The sequence below is a fragment of the Asparagus officinalis genome, chromosome 1, assembly GCF_001876935.1.
Source record: "Asparagus officinalis chromosome 1, Aspof.V1, whole genome shotgun sequence".
Classification (NCBI taxonomy): Eukaryota; Viridiplantae; Streptophyta; class Magnoliopsida; order Asparagales; family Asparagaceae; genus Asparagus; species Asparagus officinalis.
Genome location: NC_033794.1, coordinates 7,854,214 through 7,870,716, shown reverse-complemented (window position 1 = coordinate 7,870,716; position 16,503 = coordinate 7,854,214). Strand labels below are relative to the sequence as shown.

At 36.5% G+C, this 16,503-nt stretch overlaps 1 protein-coding gene across 2 annotated transcripts in view; it reads left to right on the top strand.

Moving 5' to 3' along the window:
• Positions 10,014-16,503, top strand: part of LOC109848084 (uncharacterized protein At4g18490) — a 26,573-nt gene continuing 20,083 nt past the window's right edge. For both annotated transcript variants that reach the window (XM_020417408.1, XM_020417400.1), the window contains exons 1-9: positions 10,014-10,081; positions 10,222-10,282; positions 12,769-12,854; positions 13,067-13,190; positions 13,363-13,533; positions 13,665-14,504; positions 14,782-14,967; positions 15,062-15,202; positions 16,286-16,417. In XM_020417408.1, coding sequence (XP_020272997.1) covers positions 12,794-12,854; positions 13,067-13,190; positions 13,363-13,533; positions 13,665-14,504; positions 14,782-14,967; positions 15,062-15,202; positions 16,286-16,417 — 1,655 coding nt within the window. In that variant the 5' untranslated portion in view covers positions 10,014-10,081; positions 10,222-10,282; positions 12,769-12,793. The remainder of the gene's footprint in view (positions 10,082-10,221; positions 10,283-12,768; positions 12,855-13,066; positions 13,191-13,362; positions 13,534-13,664; positions 14,505-14,781; positions 14,968-15,061; positions 15,203-16,285; positions 16,418-16,503) is intronic.

The following is a 16,503-nucleotide window of genomic DNA, read 5'->3' as shown; positions in this document are numbered from 1 at the left end:
CTTTCCTTGCAAGATGTAGAAATTTCATGACCTTTTTACTTTCATGATAACCAGAGCACTTCTAGTAGCTGTCAAAAAAACTCCACCTTCGGCTGAATACTTGCACATGTTAGCTTGAATGGTGCCAAGAAAGATGAGATTCTTCACCAAATCTGAAACATGATGAACTTCTGACAATATCCTCACAATACATCATGCATTCTAACTTCAATTGTATCAATGCCAATTACTTTACGATGAGAACCATTTCGCATAAGGATAACTCCACCTTCAACTGATTTGTAGGTGGAAAATCAATTTTTATTGGAGCACGTGATAAGTACAACTGGAGTCTAAGGGGCTGTTTGGTTGCATAATTTTATAGAAATGTTTTCTCAAAATGTCTGACAATGATAATTTTGTAATTAAAAATTTTCTGGAGATTTCTATAAATTATTTTTGATTCAAAAAAATTACAGAAATATTTTCTATAAAGTACAGAAAAGTACCAAAATTTACAGAAATTAATTTTCTCTCAAAATGGACGGAAGTTACCTAGAAATCTGACAACATATTGACAATTTTCTATAAATTTAGGGGGTGTTTGATTTAATTTCTACAAATTATAGAAAATCTTGCTATTTTTTATAAAGTTATGAGTCATTTTCTTGTTTTGAACCAAACAAGCAAAAAAGTACAAATAACAAGAAAATTGATATTTTTTGACTTCTCAAAACTTTTCCTATAATTTTTTAAAGAAATACAAGGAAATCATATTTTGGGTGGAAAACATTTCCTATAACTTATAGAAATTGAACAAACACCCCCTAAGACCCATCCTTGGATTTAACTGAATTTTTACAGGCAACATTTACTGTAGGAAATCAGATTCAAGTCTGTCACAGGGATATCTGTATTTTGTTATGAGAAATGCATTCCAATGTAAATTCATATTTTGCAACTTTTGCTCTAACAAATGCCTTTACACTGTAAATCAAGTGGTTGTTTGACTGTAATTGTAAAATCATACAGTCTATGAGCTGGACTCTACTAAGTTGAGCACCCGACGTTAAATTTTCAATTTTTTATTTGTTTCATGAAATTTCAGCATTTATTATAGCGAAATTGATTATCGTAGTTGCTGTAATTTTTTTCTACAATATGGAAATAGACTACATTTCCGTGCTAGCCATGTTAGATATTTTTGTTTTAAAAGTGGGTCCCACCTTTGATTTTCTAAATGAAAACACGAGCGGCTAAATTAATGGGGAGGTGCCAATTTTTTGTGAAAAAGAAAAAAGTGATGGGCCTCACCATAAAAAAATTAGGACGTAGGCCCCACATGCATAGTAAAATAATATTATTTTATTAGTACATAGTATTTTTTTCAAACGCTATAGATAGACTCTAAACTCTTAAGAAAAATTCATTCCAAAAACAACCACCAATACAAAATATATATACAAATATATATGTTGTAAAATATAGCTAGTGCTAGTAGGAACACTACCTGGACCGAGAAGGTCTTATAGATCGAGGAGATCGTTGCCTTGACCGAAAGATCTTATAGATCGAGGAGATCTTAACAGTATTGGGTTGGTACACACCAGAGTACTTGTACTGCTGTTCCTAGAAGCAATTTGGCCTTAGGATCCTTGCATCGAAGTATGCCAAATATTGCTTTAAGCACAACGTTTTACAAACGCACAACAGTTGAGTTGGAAAATTTTAAATTACATCACTTCAGCTTTCTTTTCAGTTTTCTCTGTTTTATATATGTATTATTCCAGATTTAACCACATGCGCCAACAATCTTAAAGTAATATTTTGATCTACCATGGATCCTGCGAGGACTATTGTAGTGGACTGTCTTAAGTTAAAAAACTTTGACGGTTCCAAAACTTCAACGCATAGCGTCGGAAAGTGATCTTCAGGATGAAACTCCCATCTACAATGTGATTTCTGAGGAGAAACCCGACTCTGAAAAAGACTCTAAAATTGAAGCCTCTTGGGCTAGAGATGATCACTTCTGCAGGAGTTATCTTCTTAACTGTCTAACCGATTATCTAGCAGATACTTACACCAACAAGCCCTCTGCAAAGAAAATTTGGAATACTCTGGAGGACCAGTACAAGGATGAAGAGAAGCTGTCCAAATCTCACCTCATCGAAAAGTTTCTAGACCTCAAGTTCGAAGATGATGACACTGAAGTTTTGCCTCAAGTTAAAGAGCTTGAAAAGCTTGTTATGAAGCTGGAGGATGAAAAGATTAATCTTTGTCAAACCTTCATTTCTGGTGTAATTGTCAATAAGCTTCCTCCATTTTGGATGTTATTCTCCACTGACATTCGGAGAAGGAAAAAACATGTGACTCTGTCTGATCAAAAGAGGTTCATTCAGATCGAGGACGGGACTCGGACTCGCACGAAGACTAAGCTCCTTACTAAGCAGAAAACGTCTGCTAATATGATGGCTGCTAACTCTGAGAAGGATAATAATTCATCTTTCAATAATAATAAGAAGTTTTTTAACAAAAGGAAGAACCAGAATCCAAAGAACCTGAACGTCTAGAAGAAGGAGTTCAAGAAGAGCGACAAATGCTTCAACTGTGGGAAGCAAAGACATTTTGCCAAAGACTACAAAGCACCAAAGAAGGAAAAAACACACAATGTCAATCAAGTTGATAATTGTGTGGCTATACTCTTCCAGGTAACAACTCTCAATAATATCTCTAGTTGGTGGTTAAATACAGGCGCTACTTGTCATGTCTGCTCCAACAGAGATTTGTTCTCTTCTTATGTTGCTACTAAAGAGAACGTATCAATGGTTGATCGTTCTGTAGTTCCTGTTCTTAGAATTGAGACTATGGTGCTGACTCTTTTTTCAGGAAAGACTCTCATATTGATGAATGTGAAACATGTTCCCTTAATTGCCAAAAACTTAGTCTCTGGAAGTCTGTTGTGTGATGCAGGCATGAGGCTGGATTTCCAAGGAGAAAATACTGTGTTATCCTTCAAAAAAAAATATTTTGGCAATGCATATCGTACTAATGGCATGTATAAAATCAGTACGAGTGCACCCAACCCCGTTTGTAGTATCCTCTTCTGCTTACTCCTCTGTGTTACGGCACAATAGGCTGGGACATGTAAATTATAGAAAACTATCCAACATGGAGAAATTAGAATCACTTTCAAAATGTGGGGGTAACGAACCTGAGAAGTGTGAAGCTGCGCACAAGCAAAGCTAACGAAGAAGCCGTTTTCAAGTGTCACAAGGAGCATCAATCTATTGGATCTGATTCATTCAGATACTTATGACTTCAAGAGCTTCGTCACTCGTGGCGGCAATGAGTACTTCATCACCTTTATTGACGATCATTCTTGCTTCTGCCACGTTTACCTGCTGAAATCTAAAGATGAAGCCTTCAGCAAGTTTGTCGAGTTTCGGACTCAAGTGGAGAAGCAGCTTGGATCGCAAGTGAAAAGACTCAGGAGCAATAAAGGAGGAGAGTACTGATCTAAGGAATCAGAAGCAAACTTCAAGGAGCATAGAATCATTGCAAAAACTACAATTCTGTATTTTTCGCAATCTAATGGAATTATAGAAAGGAAGAATTGTATATTGACCGAGATGACGAATTCGATGCTAATCACATCTGGTTTACCTACCTGCTATTGGAGAGAGGCTTTGCTGATGACAAACTGGATTCTAAACAGAGTACCCTACTCCAAAATTAATAATATTCCTCATCAGTTATGGTTGGGATATCTAGATTCTTTGGATAGTCTCAAAGTGTGGGGGTATCTCACATACATTTGAATACCAGATACCAAAAGGCCTAAGCTCGGATCAAAGGCAAACAAATATGTATTTTTTGGCTTTGCTGGAGATAGCAATGCATGCAGGTTCCTAGACCTTTGAACCAACTCCATCATTGAAGCTCGGGATACAGAATTCTTTGAGGATAAGTTTATCAAAGATAAATGATTATTGCTCAAAGATATAATAGAGAATGCTAGCACATCAGATGCACAAGAGGAGCTAGTTTCGCAAGAAACTGAAAGTGTCAATGATGAAGGAGTTATCAAATCATCTTCCAAGTGTATCAGGAGAGAGAAAGATTTTGGAGATGACTTCATCACCTATAATGTGGAAGGAGATCCATAGACTTTTCAAAAAGCAATGCAGTCAACAGACGTTCTTTTGTAGAAAGAAGCTATAGATGATGGGGTGGATTCATTGATCCAAAATCACAGTTGAGAGCTGGTGGATGTACCTGAAGGTGCAAGCCCTATCAGTTGCAAGTGGATCTTTAAGAAGAACCTTCCTCCTGATGGTACTATTGAGAAGTACAAAGCAAGACTGGTAGCGAAAGGGTTCTCTCAGAAATATGGTATAGATTTCTTTGATATCTATGCACCAGTTTGCAGGATCACTATCATCAGAGTGCTTATCGCATGGGCGGCGATTAAAAGGTTCGTCATATATCAGATGAATGTGAAGACTGTCTTTCTCAATGGAGATCTCACAGAATAGATTTACATGGAGAAACCAGAAGGACTTGATGCTCCAGCTGGTAAGTTTGTAAACTTGTTAAGTCTCTATATAGACTTAAGCAGGTACCGAAACTCTGGCATGAGAAGTTCAATGGGGTTGTTCGCAACAATGGGTATCAAGTTAGTGAATCTGGCAAGTGTCTGTACATCAAGGTCGTTGAAGGAAAAGTGGTAGTTATTTGCCTCTATGTAGATGATATGCTCATCATCAGGAGTGATTTGGATATAGTAATATATGCCAAGAAAATCCTATCAGCATAGTTCAGCACGAAGGATCTTGAAACCACGGACGTGATTCTCGGAATCAAAATCATATACTCTGAAGAGGGTATTGGATTGTCTCAATCTCATTATGTGATTCTCGGAATCAAAATCATATACTCTGAAGAGGGTATTGGATTGTCTCAATCTCATTATGTCGAGAGCATGCTAATACTCTGAAGAGGGTATTGGATTGTCTCAATCTCATTATGTCGAGAGCATGCTAAGAAAGTATGGCTACAACGACCTGCCAGAGCTATCAGTACCATACGATTACAACAAGAAACTTTGAACGAACTCTAGAAAACCAGTTGAGCAGCTGAGGTACTCAAAGATCATTGGGAGTCTCATGTACGAGATGAGCTGCACAAGGCTAGACATTGCATTCATTGTAGGAATGCTTAGTAGGTTCACAAATAATCCTGTAAAGCTTCATTGGGATGATGTCCAGAGATTGATGAGATACTTGAAAGAAACTACAAGACCGTGCCTATTCTACACTGGATATCCGGTTGTAATCGAAGGCTATTCAGATACGAACTAGTGCTCAGAACCAAATGAGTGCATATCTACTGGAGGATTTGTCTTCACTATGGGTGGATCTGTCGTCTTGTAGAAGTCTAAGAAGCAGACCGTGATTGCATAATCATCGATGGAATCTGAGTTCCTCGCACTCTGTGCTGTAGGAGATGAAGTTGAATAGTTTAGTTGTTTTCTCCGAGACCTTCCTTTGACATAATTGAAAGGCACAATTACTATCTATTGTGATAATCAGACGACGAGTGCCGTGACAGCAAACTCGATGTTTAATGGAAAGAAGCGGACCATTCGTCTGAAGCATGACTATTTGAGAGAGCTCATTTGTCAAGGAGTCATTTCTGTGATTGGCGTCCGGTCTTCAGAGAATGTGGCTGATTCTTTGACTAAGGGTCTGAAAAAAGACATAGTCGAAAGGATGTCTGCTAGAATGAATCTCAAAGTTTTGTAAGTTTTACAAATACTTACCATTTATATCAAATTTTTAGTTTAAAACTTATGTTACTAATGATAAGATAATTGGTTCAAAAGTCAAGTAAGATTTACAAAGTTTGGTGAGTCTTACAAATACTTACCATTTACATCTAGTTATTAGTTTAAAACTTACACTACTAATAACAAGATGATTGATTCAAAAGTCAAGTAAGATTTACAAGTAAAATCCTATCATTGTAAAGAGGATGACTGTCAAGCCTTAATGAGTACAAAGCATTTCAGTTACGGGCTGTTTGATAGGTAACATGCCTAAAGAACTCACCGATGATCCTATTATATAAAGGGGTTAGCTGTTAAGCCTTAATGACTCCAAACCATTTCGGATGCGGGGTGTTAGATAGGAAACACACTTAAAGGACTCACCTAGAATCCTATCATGAGAGAGGATGACTCTTAAGCCTTAATGAGTTCAAAGCATCTCGGATGTGAGATGTTGGATAGGAAACATGTCTAAAAAAACTCACCTATATGTATGGGTGGAGATTTGACAATCTTTTATGATGTCTTGTGGAAAGATACCTAGAGCCCTATGTAGGCTGTCTAAAAATCATAATAGATAGCTGATCCCCCATCAAACACCAATAATGGAAGTTACAATCTGACGATTTTTATATTTTCAAGGAGCCAAGACGAAGACTACAAGATGACGGTCTTTGCAATGCTCTAGCAAAAGAGACTACAAATCGACAGTCTCTTCAAATCAAAACGCAGGGTTCATCCCAGCGTTCAAAGTCAAAACGCACGGGTCGGACCTGCGTTGCAACATCAAAACGCATAGGTCGAACCAGCGTTATAACCTCAAAACGCGGAGGTTCTCCCCGTGTGTCAGCAACAAAACACGGAGGTCCTCCCCGTGTGTCAACAACAAAACGCAGGGGTCGAACCTGCATTGCAACACCAAAACGCAGAGGTCCTCCCCGTGTGTCAATATTGAAACGCTGGAGTCGGACCCGCGTTGCAGCATCAAAACGCTGGGGTCAAACCCGCGTTGCAACATCAAAACGCTGGGGTCAGATCTGCGTTTTTTATGTTTGACTGGTTCAAACAGAACCTGGACGGTTTTAAAACCGTATCTCCACTTAATGAGGTCGGTTACACCCTATTATGGAGAGATTTTAGGGGGAATTACACCCCTTAAACCTTTGAACAGTTCCAAAATTATTTTCCATGATTTGAGGGCGGTTACACCCCACTTAGGAGTGATTTAAGGGGCGGTTGCACCCCCTTAATCCCCTATAAAAACGAGTAAACTCAACTGAGTTAAATGTTTTGGAACTTTTTGGCTCGGATTGATCCTCTTTTCAGCAGCACAGAGGAGATCTTTGGCTTGGCAGCGAGAGGGAGATCGACGTTCATCCTCAACAACGATCGACCACCAGAGCTTTTTTCTAGCCTTGGCTTATTAACCGATCTTCGGTTCAAATCAACTCTTTCACAGAGTTCTTCTAAACTCGTTCAGAGTTCTAAAACTTGCTTTGCAAGTTCTCCACAGCGTCAAACCGTGAGGAAAAGACATCGTTCTAGTGAAGCAAAGCGTCGGATCGTCAACGGAGAGCAAACTCGACGCGAACATTCGAGGGAGGTACTCCATCGCCACCATGAAGAACCCAGTTTTAAACAAAGGGGAGAATCTAGATCATTCTCTTCTCTTTTGTAATCAGGAAATCCAATTGTAACTGAGATTAAATAAATACAAATCAATTTTTCTTTCGTTTCTTTTACTACCAATTTCCCCACAAACACCCTAGCAGAAACCAGGACATGCACATGGTCATAAATGTGCAAGACAAAGACAAAGGCAAAAGACAAGTGTGGTTCAAAGTAAAAACTACCACAAATAAGTTTAATCTTGTGTGATCGCTGGATTTTAAGACATGTGTTGGTTCAAGTCTTTATGACACCATGCACCTATCTTTTATTCAGTTGGTTTAAGAGGGATTCAAGCCCTTACTACATCTACCTTATGCACAACGATTGAAACAACGACACAGTTACATGACACTAATTTAAAAAAACTTATGGGGGATTGTTAGATATTTTTATTTTAAAAGTGGGTCCCACACTTGATTTTCTCAATGAAAACATGGGCAGCTAAATTAATGGGGAGGTGCCAAATTTTTGTTGAAAAAGAAAAAAGTGGTGGACCCTACCATAAAAAAATAAGAACGTTGACCCCACATGTATAGTAAAATAATATTATTTTATTAGTGCATAGTATTTTCTCAGATGCTATAAATAGACCCTAAACTCGTAAGGAAAATTTATTCCAAAAACAATAACCAATACAAAATATATATACAGATATATATGTTATAAAATATAGCTGGTGCTAGTAGGAACACTGCCTGGACCGAGAAGGTCCTATAGATCGAGGAGATAATTGTCTTGACCAAAAGGTCTTCTAGATCGAGGAGATCGTTGCCTTGTCCGAAACGTTCTATAGATCGAGGAGATCTTGACAATACTGAGTTGGTGTATACCAGAGTACTGTATTACTGTTACTGAAAGTAATTTGGCATTGAGATCCTTGCACAGGAGTAGGCCAGATATTACTTTAAGCATAACGTTTTACAAACGCACAACTGTTGAGTTAAAAAATTTTAAATTACATGTTTTCTTTCTAGTTTTTTCTGTTTTATATCTGTATTATTCCAGATTTAACCACATGCGCCAACAAGCCAAACATTGGATATAAAAAAATGTTTACAAAGTTTGCTACTCAGCTCTATTTACTGTCAATTAAGCAAACATCACCACATAAAAAATGTCATCAGAATGAGATTTTGCAAATTAGGGAGAAACTTTGTACTTCTTCGGTGGCGATTTCGGTTTGCAGCGACATTTGAGACACGAAGAGGGACGCATATTCTGATTCCTTTGTGGGATATTCTACGACCTATGGAGAGAAATTGAAGAGTTAGGGTTTGGGCATTGAGGGCTCGAGAGTGAGAGTTTGGTTTGCTTACTGGGGATGGAGACGATGGAGAGTGGAGCTGAGGAGCGAAAGGATCGAGCTTTGGAAGTGAGAAGAGGAGAGGACACTGAGTATTGCGCTGAGAGGCCCGCCATTGATTTGTTCTTCTCTGTTCTTTGCTCGCTCTCTGCTCTTCTTTCAAAAAGAGAGCATGATTTGAGCGTGCTGCGATTGGAGATAAGAGATAGGATTTTCGAGGTTTTTGTCTATGTACCCCCAACATCTAGGGGATGTTTGTTTCAAATTTTTTTTGGCATTTGGATGTGATTAAAATTCTAGGATCAAAAAGTGGGTTTTTTTTTGGATTTTAGAATTCCATAAAACTTGTTTGTTTCAAAACAAATTTTAGAATATCAAATCCTCAAATAATAATAAAATGTTATATTTAAGGATTTGTGAAATCATATTTTTTGGTTGGGATGTGGGGTGGATTTCAAAAGTATTAGATAAATTAAGAATTTCAAATTCCAAAAAGTTTAAAACAAACAAAAATATTACAAATTATAGTATTCCAAATCCTAAAATATTGTTGAAACAAACAAAGTTTTAGGAATCTTAACTCATAACAAATTATCTATTGATTTCAAATCCCATGGTGAAAACCATATCATAAAATTATAGGATTTGAAACAAACACCGCCTATTGTCTTTGCAGACTTGGCCCTGATGACTGCATATTTGCTAATCAATCCCCATACCCTATTCTATCAACTATACTATGTTGTTGTCTCGTTTAACAATTAACATGATTGAAATTCAAAGGAGGATGGAAAATGCAACATTGGTGAGTAATATGAAAATATTTGGGGATATATAGGAAAAATAATATTTTATTTTGTCATTTTATCCCTTGTCAATTTGAAATTTAACGATGTAAAAAAAAAAAGGCTATTCCAATATAATGCCAAAAAAATGTAGGAGTACCAAAAAAAATGTAGGAGTAAGTTTGTAAGTGTTCAGACTTATAGGGTAAACTTGGAATAAGTAAATTTGGTGATATATAGTAGTGAAGTGATAAAAATACCCCATTAACTTTTTAAAGTGGGACCCTATTTATTGAGTCGTGAAGTTGGAGTATTGGAAATGACGGGTGAATTTAGAGGGACTGGGATTGGACTGTCCAAGGTGTTGCCACGTGTAATCCGTACAAGATATTGTCATGTGGGGTTACACGGACTGAGCAACGATTGCTTTTCCCGCCCTCCCCCGCCGTGGGCTATAAAAAAGGGGAGAGCAGCGTACGGCGAAAGCTACTGTCGTCTTCTCTTTTTGTGCCGCAGGCGAATTTTAGGGCATTTTGAGTTTTCGAGTTCGAGAAAGCTACTGTCGTCTTCTCTTTTTGTGCCGCAGGCGAATTTTAGGGCATTTTGAGTTTTCGAGTTCGAGGCTGAGGAAAAAGTTTCGAAACCTTGTGCCGCAGGCGAATTTTAGGGCATTTTGAGTTTTCGAGTTCGAGGCTGAGGAAAAAGTTTCGAAACCTAGTAAGTTCTCCTCGATCGATCGATTGAAGTAGAATCGTACCGTTTGAGATCGATCGATCTCGAATTGTATTGTTTGAGTAGCTTATTTTTTTAAATAGATCTTGTTGTAATTTCCTGATTTAACTCGATGTTAGTGTAATTTGCTGGAAAAATGGAGAAAATGCTGGAACTCGTTGGAATCACGTTATTGAGAAGTTTGCTGGAGATCAAAGTTGAAATTATTTGATTTACTACGATTTTGATGGAATTCTACTTTAAAACCGATACATTTTTGTTTAATTTGATATATTAGGTCTTTATGAGTAGATTTTTCCTGAAATAATGAGTAAATTGCTTGCTTTTCCTTAGATTAGGTTATTTTTTGTTGATTTTGTTGGTATATACTGAGATCTGATGGGATGGATGAGCAATCTCAGTTCTAGTCCTTTGATTGAAGAAATAACAAGGAAGATGATCATATCTTTTCTAATGCATGCTTGTAATTATCTTCTGATATTTGATCCGGTGCCTCTCTGATGAACTAATTATGTTTATGCATGAACTATTTAGTTTCCGGCAGATGTTGTCATAGTTGCATAAGTGAAGCTAAGATCTTTGTCACCTGCTATCTCTCTTGTTGATAACCAACAATTACAGTTATTCTAAAGAAAGTAAAGGAAATTCTTACAATCCAATCGATGTCTTAGTTATCTGATTTCAGGATATCTATTCTTTTTCTTTCAGAGGTACTCAGGATATCTATTTTTAATATAAGTTCAGTCGTTGGATCATGTTTTTCATAGTTTAAGATTTGTGACTAATGAAAATAAGTTATATGCTGAATCCTCTAAATATTCAAATATTCACAAAATCCTTGAAATTCTCATTCTTACCTTACATATCTCATCCTGACCTGACTGTTTTTTCATTATTTTTAAATTTTCGAATCAACTAAACAAATAAACTGATCTTGGTATCTTTTCAACATGAATTCTTCCTATTAATCCCTAATTAAATAAATTCTCTCTGTTAGCTCCATGAAAATATCCAGTCAGTTTTTATGTAATTCTAGCTTTTACATAGGTACTGAATTATTTGGATTGGAAATCACAAACTTGTGAGCATAAATGTCCTTCGTCTTGTAATATAAAGGTCAGGCACATGGGTGTGGATGGATAGATTTCCTTTAAATAAAAAGGAAAAAGAATATGAAGTGCTGCACTCTCTCGACATCAAGTCTTTGACCTAAGTTTTAAACAATTGTAACAATCAATCAAAGAATTAAGAGATAGAAGATTAAACAAAGGGTTCTCTTTTATTTTTATGTTCCCTAAAAAAATGATTAGAAAATAGAGAATGGAGGAAAAATAAGGAGTTTATTGATGGTGGTTCTAAAATAAAAATGGAAAGATTTAATCGGCAGAGTAATAAGAAAAGAGAGATTTATGGAAGAGAGAGATCAATCTAAGATTTATGTGAGATGTTGAAGGATTTTGTAGACCTCACTAATTAACTTCTAATTTATTAGCTACTAATCTTAAAGCACAATTATAGGATCCAACGGCTAAAAAAGTAGTAGGAGGAGATTCCTTCTCCTCCTAAGAGCATAATAGTCCATTATATATGTGTGTGTCTACACACATGCGTGCGTGCACACATATTAAAGTCATGACAAAATGGCCTCTGGATCAATGACTCTGGTAATGCAGTCTTCGGGGAATAAATGAGAAAGTAAATGTTTCTATTGCCATTCAGCCTGAGAAATCTGTCATCATGTGGATAAAGCAAATAATACACTGGTCTGATATTTTGAAATTAGTTGTCCGTACAAGAGTCACTTCAGAAATGAGGTTGAGAAAGTTACATTTGGGCATGTTCTGCCTAGAAGACAAAATATTGAATCTTGCCAGGTTATGAAGTTTTCTAATTTTATCTTCAATCAGCAAACTTTGTTCATATTAGTCCCCTCATGTTGTCGTGAACTTTTTCTATGAATTTTTAAATGCATTTTATTTGGTTTTCGCATTATGAAAACAATCAATTATAGATGAGGAGTTATGTCACAGCAATACTATGCTAATATATCAAGTTCTGAACCGAACTTAAATGGGGAAAAATGTAATAAATGTTGGGAACAATCAAACCTATTGTTTACATTTCACCCATAAAAAGTTGTAATTGCAAAGGTATTGGTCTTTAAGCTTGAGTTTGTGAAGGAAATGCTCATGTGAAGAGGAATTTATGTATTTCAGAAATTTAGCAGTAATTTTTTCAGGTACAATCAAAAGGTACCTGTACCTTTTTTTTCTGTTTTTCAACATGATTGTACCAGGAGGATAAATATCCTAAACATTTTCCCTTACCAGTATGGTATGTGTTTGATACACATAGGCATAGATTAAAGCTTTCTATTCAATAATTGATGTCTAGAAACTGCCCTTCTTTTTTTAAAAAGTTTCTTGCTTTTTTGGTTTAGCTTCTTGTATCTGATTCAACAATGGTTGCAGACGCAGCAGAGGATCCTGACATCAAATGGCAGACACAGAGAAAGGGAATTCTAGTGCTGAATCAAAGAAGAAAAGTGCAGTGCTTGGTATTTGCCTCAATAGTTTCTATTAACTTCTATGGTTTCTATTTAAGATGGCAAAATTTTAAAATTCTATCAGGTTCTTGTAACAGCATATCAGCAAAAGCACTGGCTTCTAACATAATTCAGGACTTTAAGATACTTGCAGCAGAATCATTCTTGTGCTCCAACCGTTTATGTTGATTTACTTTATAATTGTTATTTTCTATTTATGACAGATGAAGATTTTGGGAAGGATTTCCTCAACTTCTGGGGACCATCAAAGAAAGGGAAGGATCAAATGGATTTTGACATGGAAGAAGTTCTGCGAAATAAGAAAAACTCATTTAATTTTGATAAACTGTGAGTTTGTTATGCCGTCACTAGTATCTTGAGAGATGTATGTTTTTTCATGCTCAGCTTTTTTTAGAACAATTTGTGCTTAGCTTTGATTATTACATAAAGAGCGTTTAGACTTGTTATCAATTGCCTACTATGACTATTATGCTCTTCTAACATATTGCCTTCTCCGCAGTGATGACTTTGAGCTTGGTGGTGACTTCGGAAAATTGCAATCCTTCAAAATGGACATGTCTGATCTGGACTTCTCTAGCCCTGCCATGAATGCCAAGAAGGCAGTGGAGAAGCCTAAAGGAAAGCAGGATATGAAACATGAGAAGTTCTCCTTTAATTTTGATTTTAACGAGTAAGTTATTTGTTGTAGATTTAGTTTGTCTTGTACTCATATGCAGTTATTAGTCCATGGAATACTAGTCCATGTCTCATCAAGATGATCCATGGGACACTTCTCAATTTCCTATACTCTCATGGATTCAGGTTGGATAAGTTTGATCTTGGTTCAAGCCCCGTGAAAGGTGATAAGAAATCCCGCAAATGTGCTGATAGCAATGCATCTGATTGTTCTTTTAAGCATGTGAAGAACCAGGACTCTAGGAGTAACTCTGAAACAAGCACTGATGCATTCAAAGATCTGGAAAATAAAAAACCGCTAAAATCAGATAATATGGCTTCTTCGAGACCTCAGAATTTGATAACAGCCAGTATTACAAACGATTCCCCACCTTCTATTTCTCAGGATCTTGAGAATCATGACGCGTGTCCCGAAGTGCAGACATCGTCAGAGAAGCAAATTTCTGTTGCAGAAGAGGACCCTCACCGTGAAGATTGCCACGCAGAGCAGCCACAAGAAACATGCTTAACAAAAATAAATTCTGAGAAAAATACCCAAGATTTCATTCTTCAATCTTTATCTGGTGATTGTTCTGCACAAGAGAATAATCCACAATTCAGCATAGGGGCTACTTCCTCAGATGCTGTAAAGGCTGATCCAGCCGAGGAAAGAGATGATAGTATGAGAATAGCAGACAACTCACGATCCTGGAGCAGTAGTCCTGTAGCTTCTTACAACAAGGAAAGCTGTCCAAAAATAGGAGTAACTGAATTAGCAAATACCAGTGTTGCTTTTGAGAAACATTGTAAACGGAATCAAAGTGAAGTTACTGGGGGAGATGAGATTCCCAGTGAGGCAACCAAAGATCAAAATGATATCCAAAATGCTTCATGTACTGACTCTAAAATCAATAATACCAATGGAATGAAGAATGCTGGTGTCAAGCAGAACCCAGTCTCAAAGTTCATTCCATCCACACTAGCAAGGTAACTAACTTGCACCTATTCATCTATATTCTGGAAGGAAATACTAAATCCACACTTTTATAAAAAGTTCTAACTAGCTAAAGTTCCAAAATATGTAAATCATCTAAATATGAGAACTGTACAAAGTTCATGCTTGTAATGCTTGTCCAATGTAGTCTGGTTGTTGCATATGGTTATGCCTTTTGTGTTCGTATTTGCGTGAAGATAGTCTGCTGAGGATTATATCCAGCATAATTTTACTAATTTAATTTAATTTAATTTATATTTACTGTTGCAGAGATTCCAGAGTTGTTAATCCCAAGTCATTGAACGAAAAAGTAGCTGCTTCACTACAGTTGACGTCTCTCAGAAAATCAACAGATAATGCATCCTGGAAAATTTCATCAGCTATGAGAAAGCAACTTGATACTGTCTGTGATAACAAACTAAAAACCTCTAATGCACATCCAGCTAGTGAATATAGGTCAGTGCAAAATGTTTTCCTGTACCTACACTCATGCTCTGCAGACATCCTCTTTACTTATAAACTTATCATATCTGTCATCTTGCACCTGCAGAGAATCAAAACAAACCAATGAACAAGCTGAAACGTGGAAAACTGGTCTCTTGAAGTCTCATGGGGAACATCCAACAAAAGCCACCTCAGATTTTTCAGGAAGTGAAAGAAATGATGACCAGAGTGCAAGTGATACTTTCAGGTATACAATCATTAACGTTTTAATTTTTAAACAAACATATGGAGTACTCATGTCGTTATTGTTTTATTTATATGTGTATTTTATTTCTAACCTTTTATGTAACTGCACTGGTTGTTTCCAAAAGAAGGAATCATCCTTGATGACTATGCAATTTATCATGCTTGTGTATGTATATGCTTTGCATTTTCTCCTTCAATTTCTCATTTTCTATGGCTTTCTTGTTGTCAAGAAGCCTATATGGTAAAGGAAAAATTAGGATTTTACATATTTATATCCGTTTTCAAAATATCTGCATGCTGTAAAATGTCATGTGATTAAGTGTGTATGTTGATCACCATGGTGGATACATGAGTACAGCAGAAGATGCATATGATACATATTGTGCATGCACCACCTGTAAACAGTTCAGAATATGACAAGGAGGAGAACTTGATCGTGCTAATGACATATGACATGCTTGCTTGACCATTCAAATAGTTTAACACACCAGTTTCGCTAACATAGTTTAAGATAGTGTTTGGAATCTTACTGTATTTAGGAATAATCCACATTCCACAACAAATCCACACATATCTTGGAACCAACGTTTCCCAGAATATTTCTATGTTCTATATCCAATCAGTATGCCTCTATGTCTTTCTACCTTTCCTTCATGCGCTTCCTGGCTCGAGCTCTTAAGACAGAACTAGGAGATCACTATAGGGCTTCAATGGTGCATAGATGCAGGTATTATGGCTACTTCCTCCAATCAGGAGATCATTAGGGGACTTCAATCGTGCATCCTGGGCACCATTTCTATCGCTCATTTTTTATGCAGACCAAGAAGTTGTTAAATTTGTGAATTTTTGCTAGAGGAAAAAATAACTACTGATATACATTCAAGTCTCAAGAAAATTTACAGATAATGTGTCTAAAATCTTCAGCAGTAACTCAAAAGGAACTTGGCTCCTTATGTGCCAGAAAATTGAAAAGTTATTAACTAGAATATAACCCTGTCTGAGATTTGGTAAGAAACGATGTGATTTGCCTATACTTTGTGATTTTGCCAATTTCTCATATTTTTTTTCATGTTCTGTGCTGCAGGGTAGCCAAACAACATCATGAACTAGGTGAAACTCAGAACATTAGCATTTTGAAGTCATATGAAAAGGAGCAAAAACAAGACGTATCGGCTATTTCAGGACAGAAAAATAAAGCACACAATGATATTCCAATGTATGAAATCTTTGTCTTAAAATATGTTTACCCAAATTATGAGCATGTTGGATCTATTACGTAGTATCTTCACAAAATATTTTTTT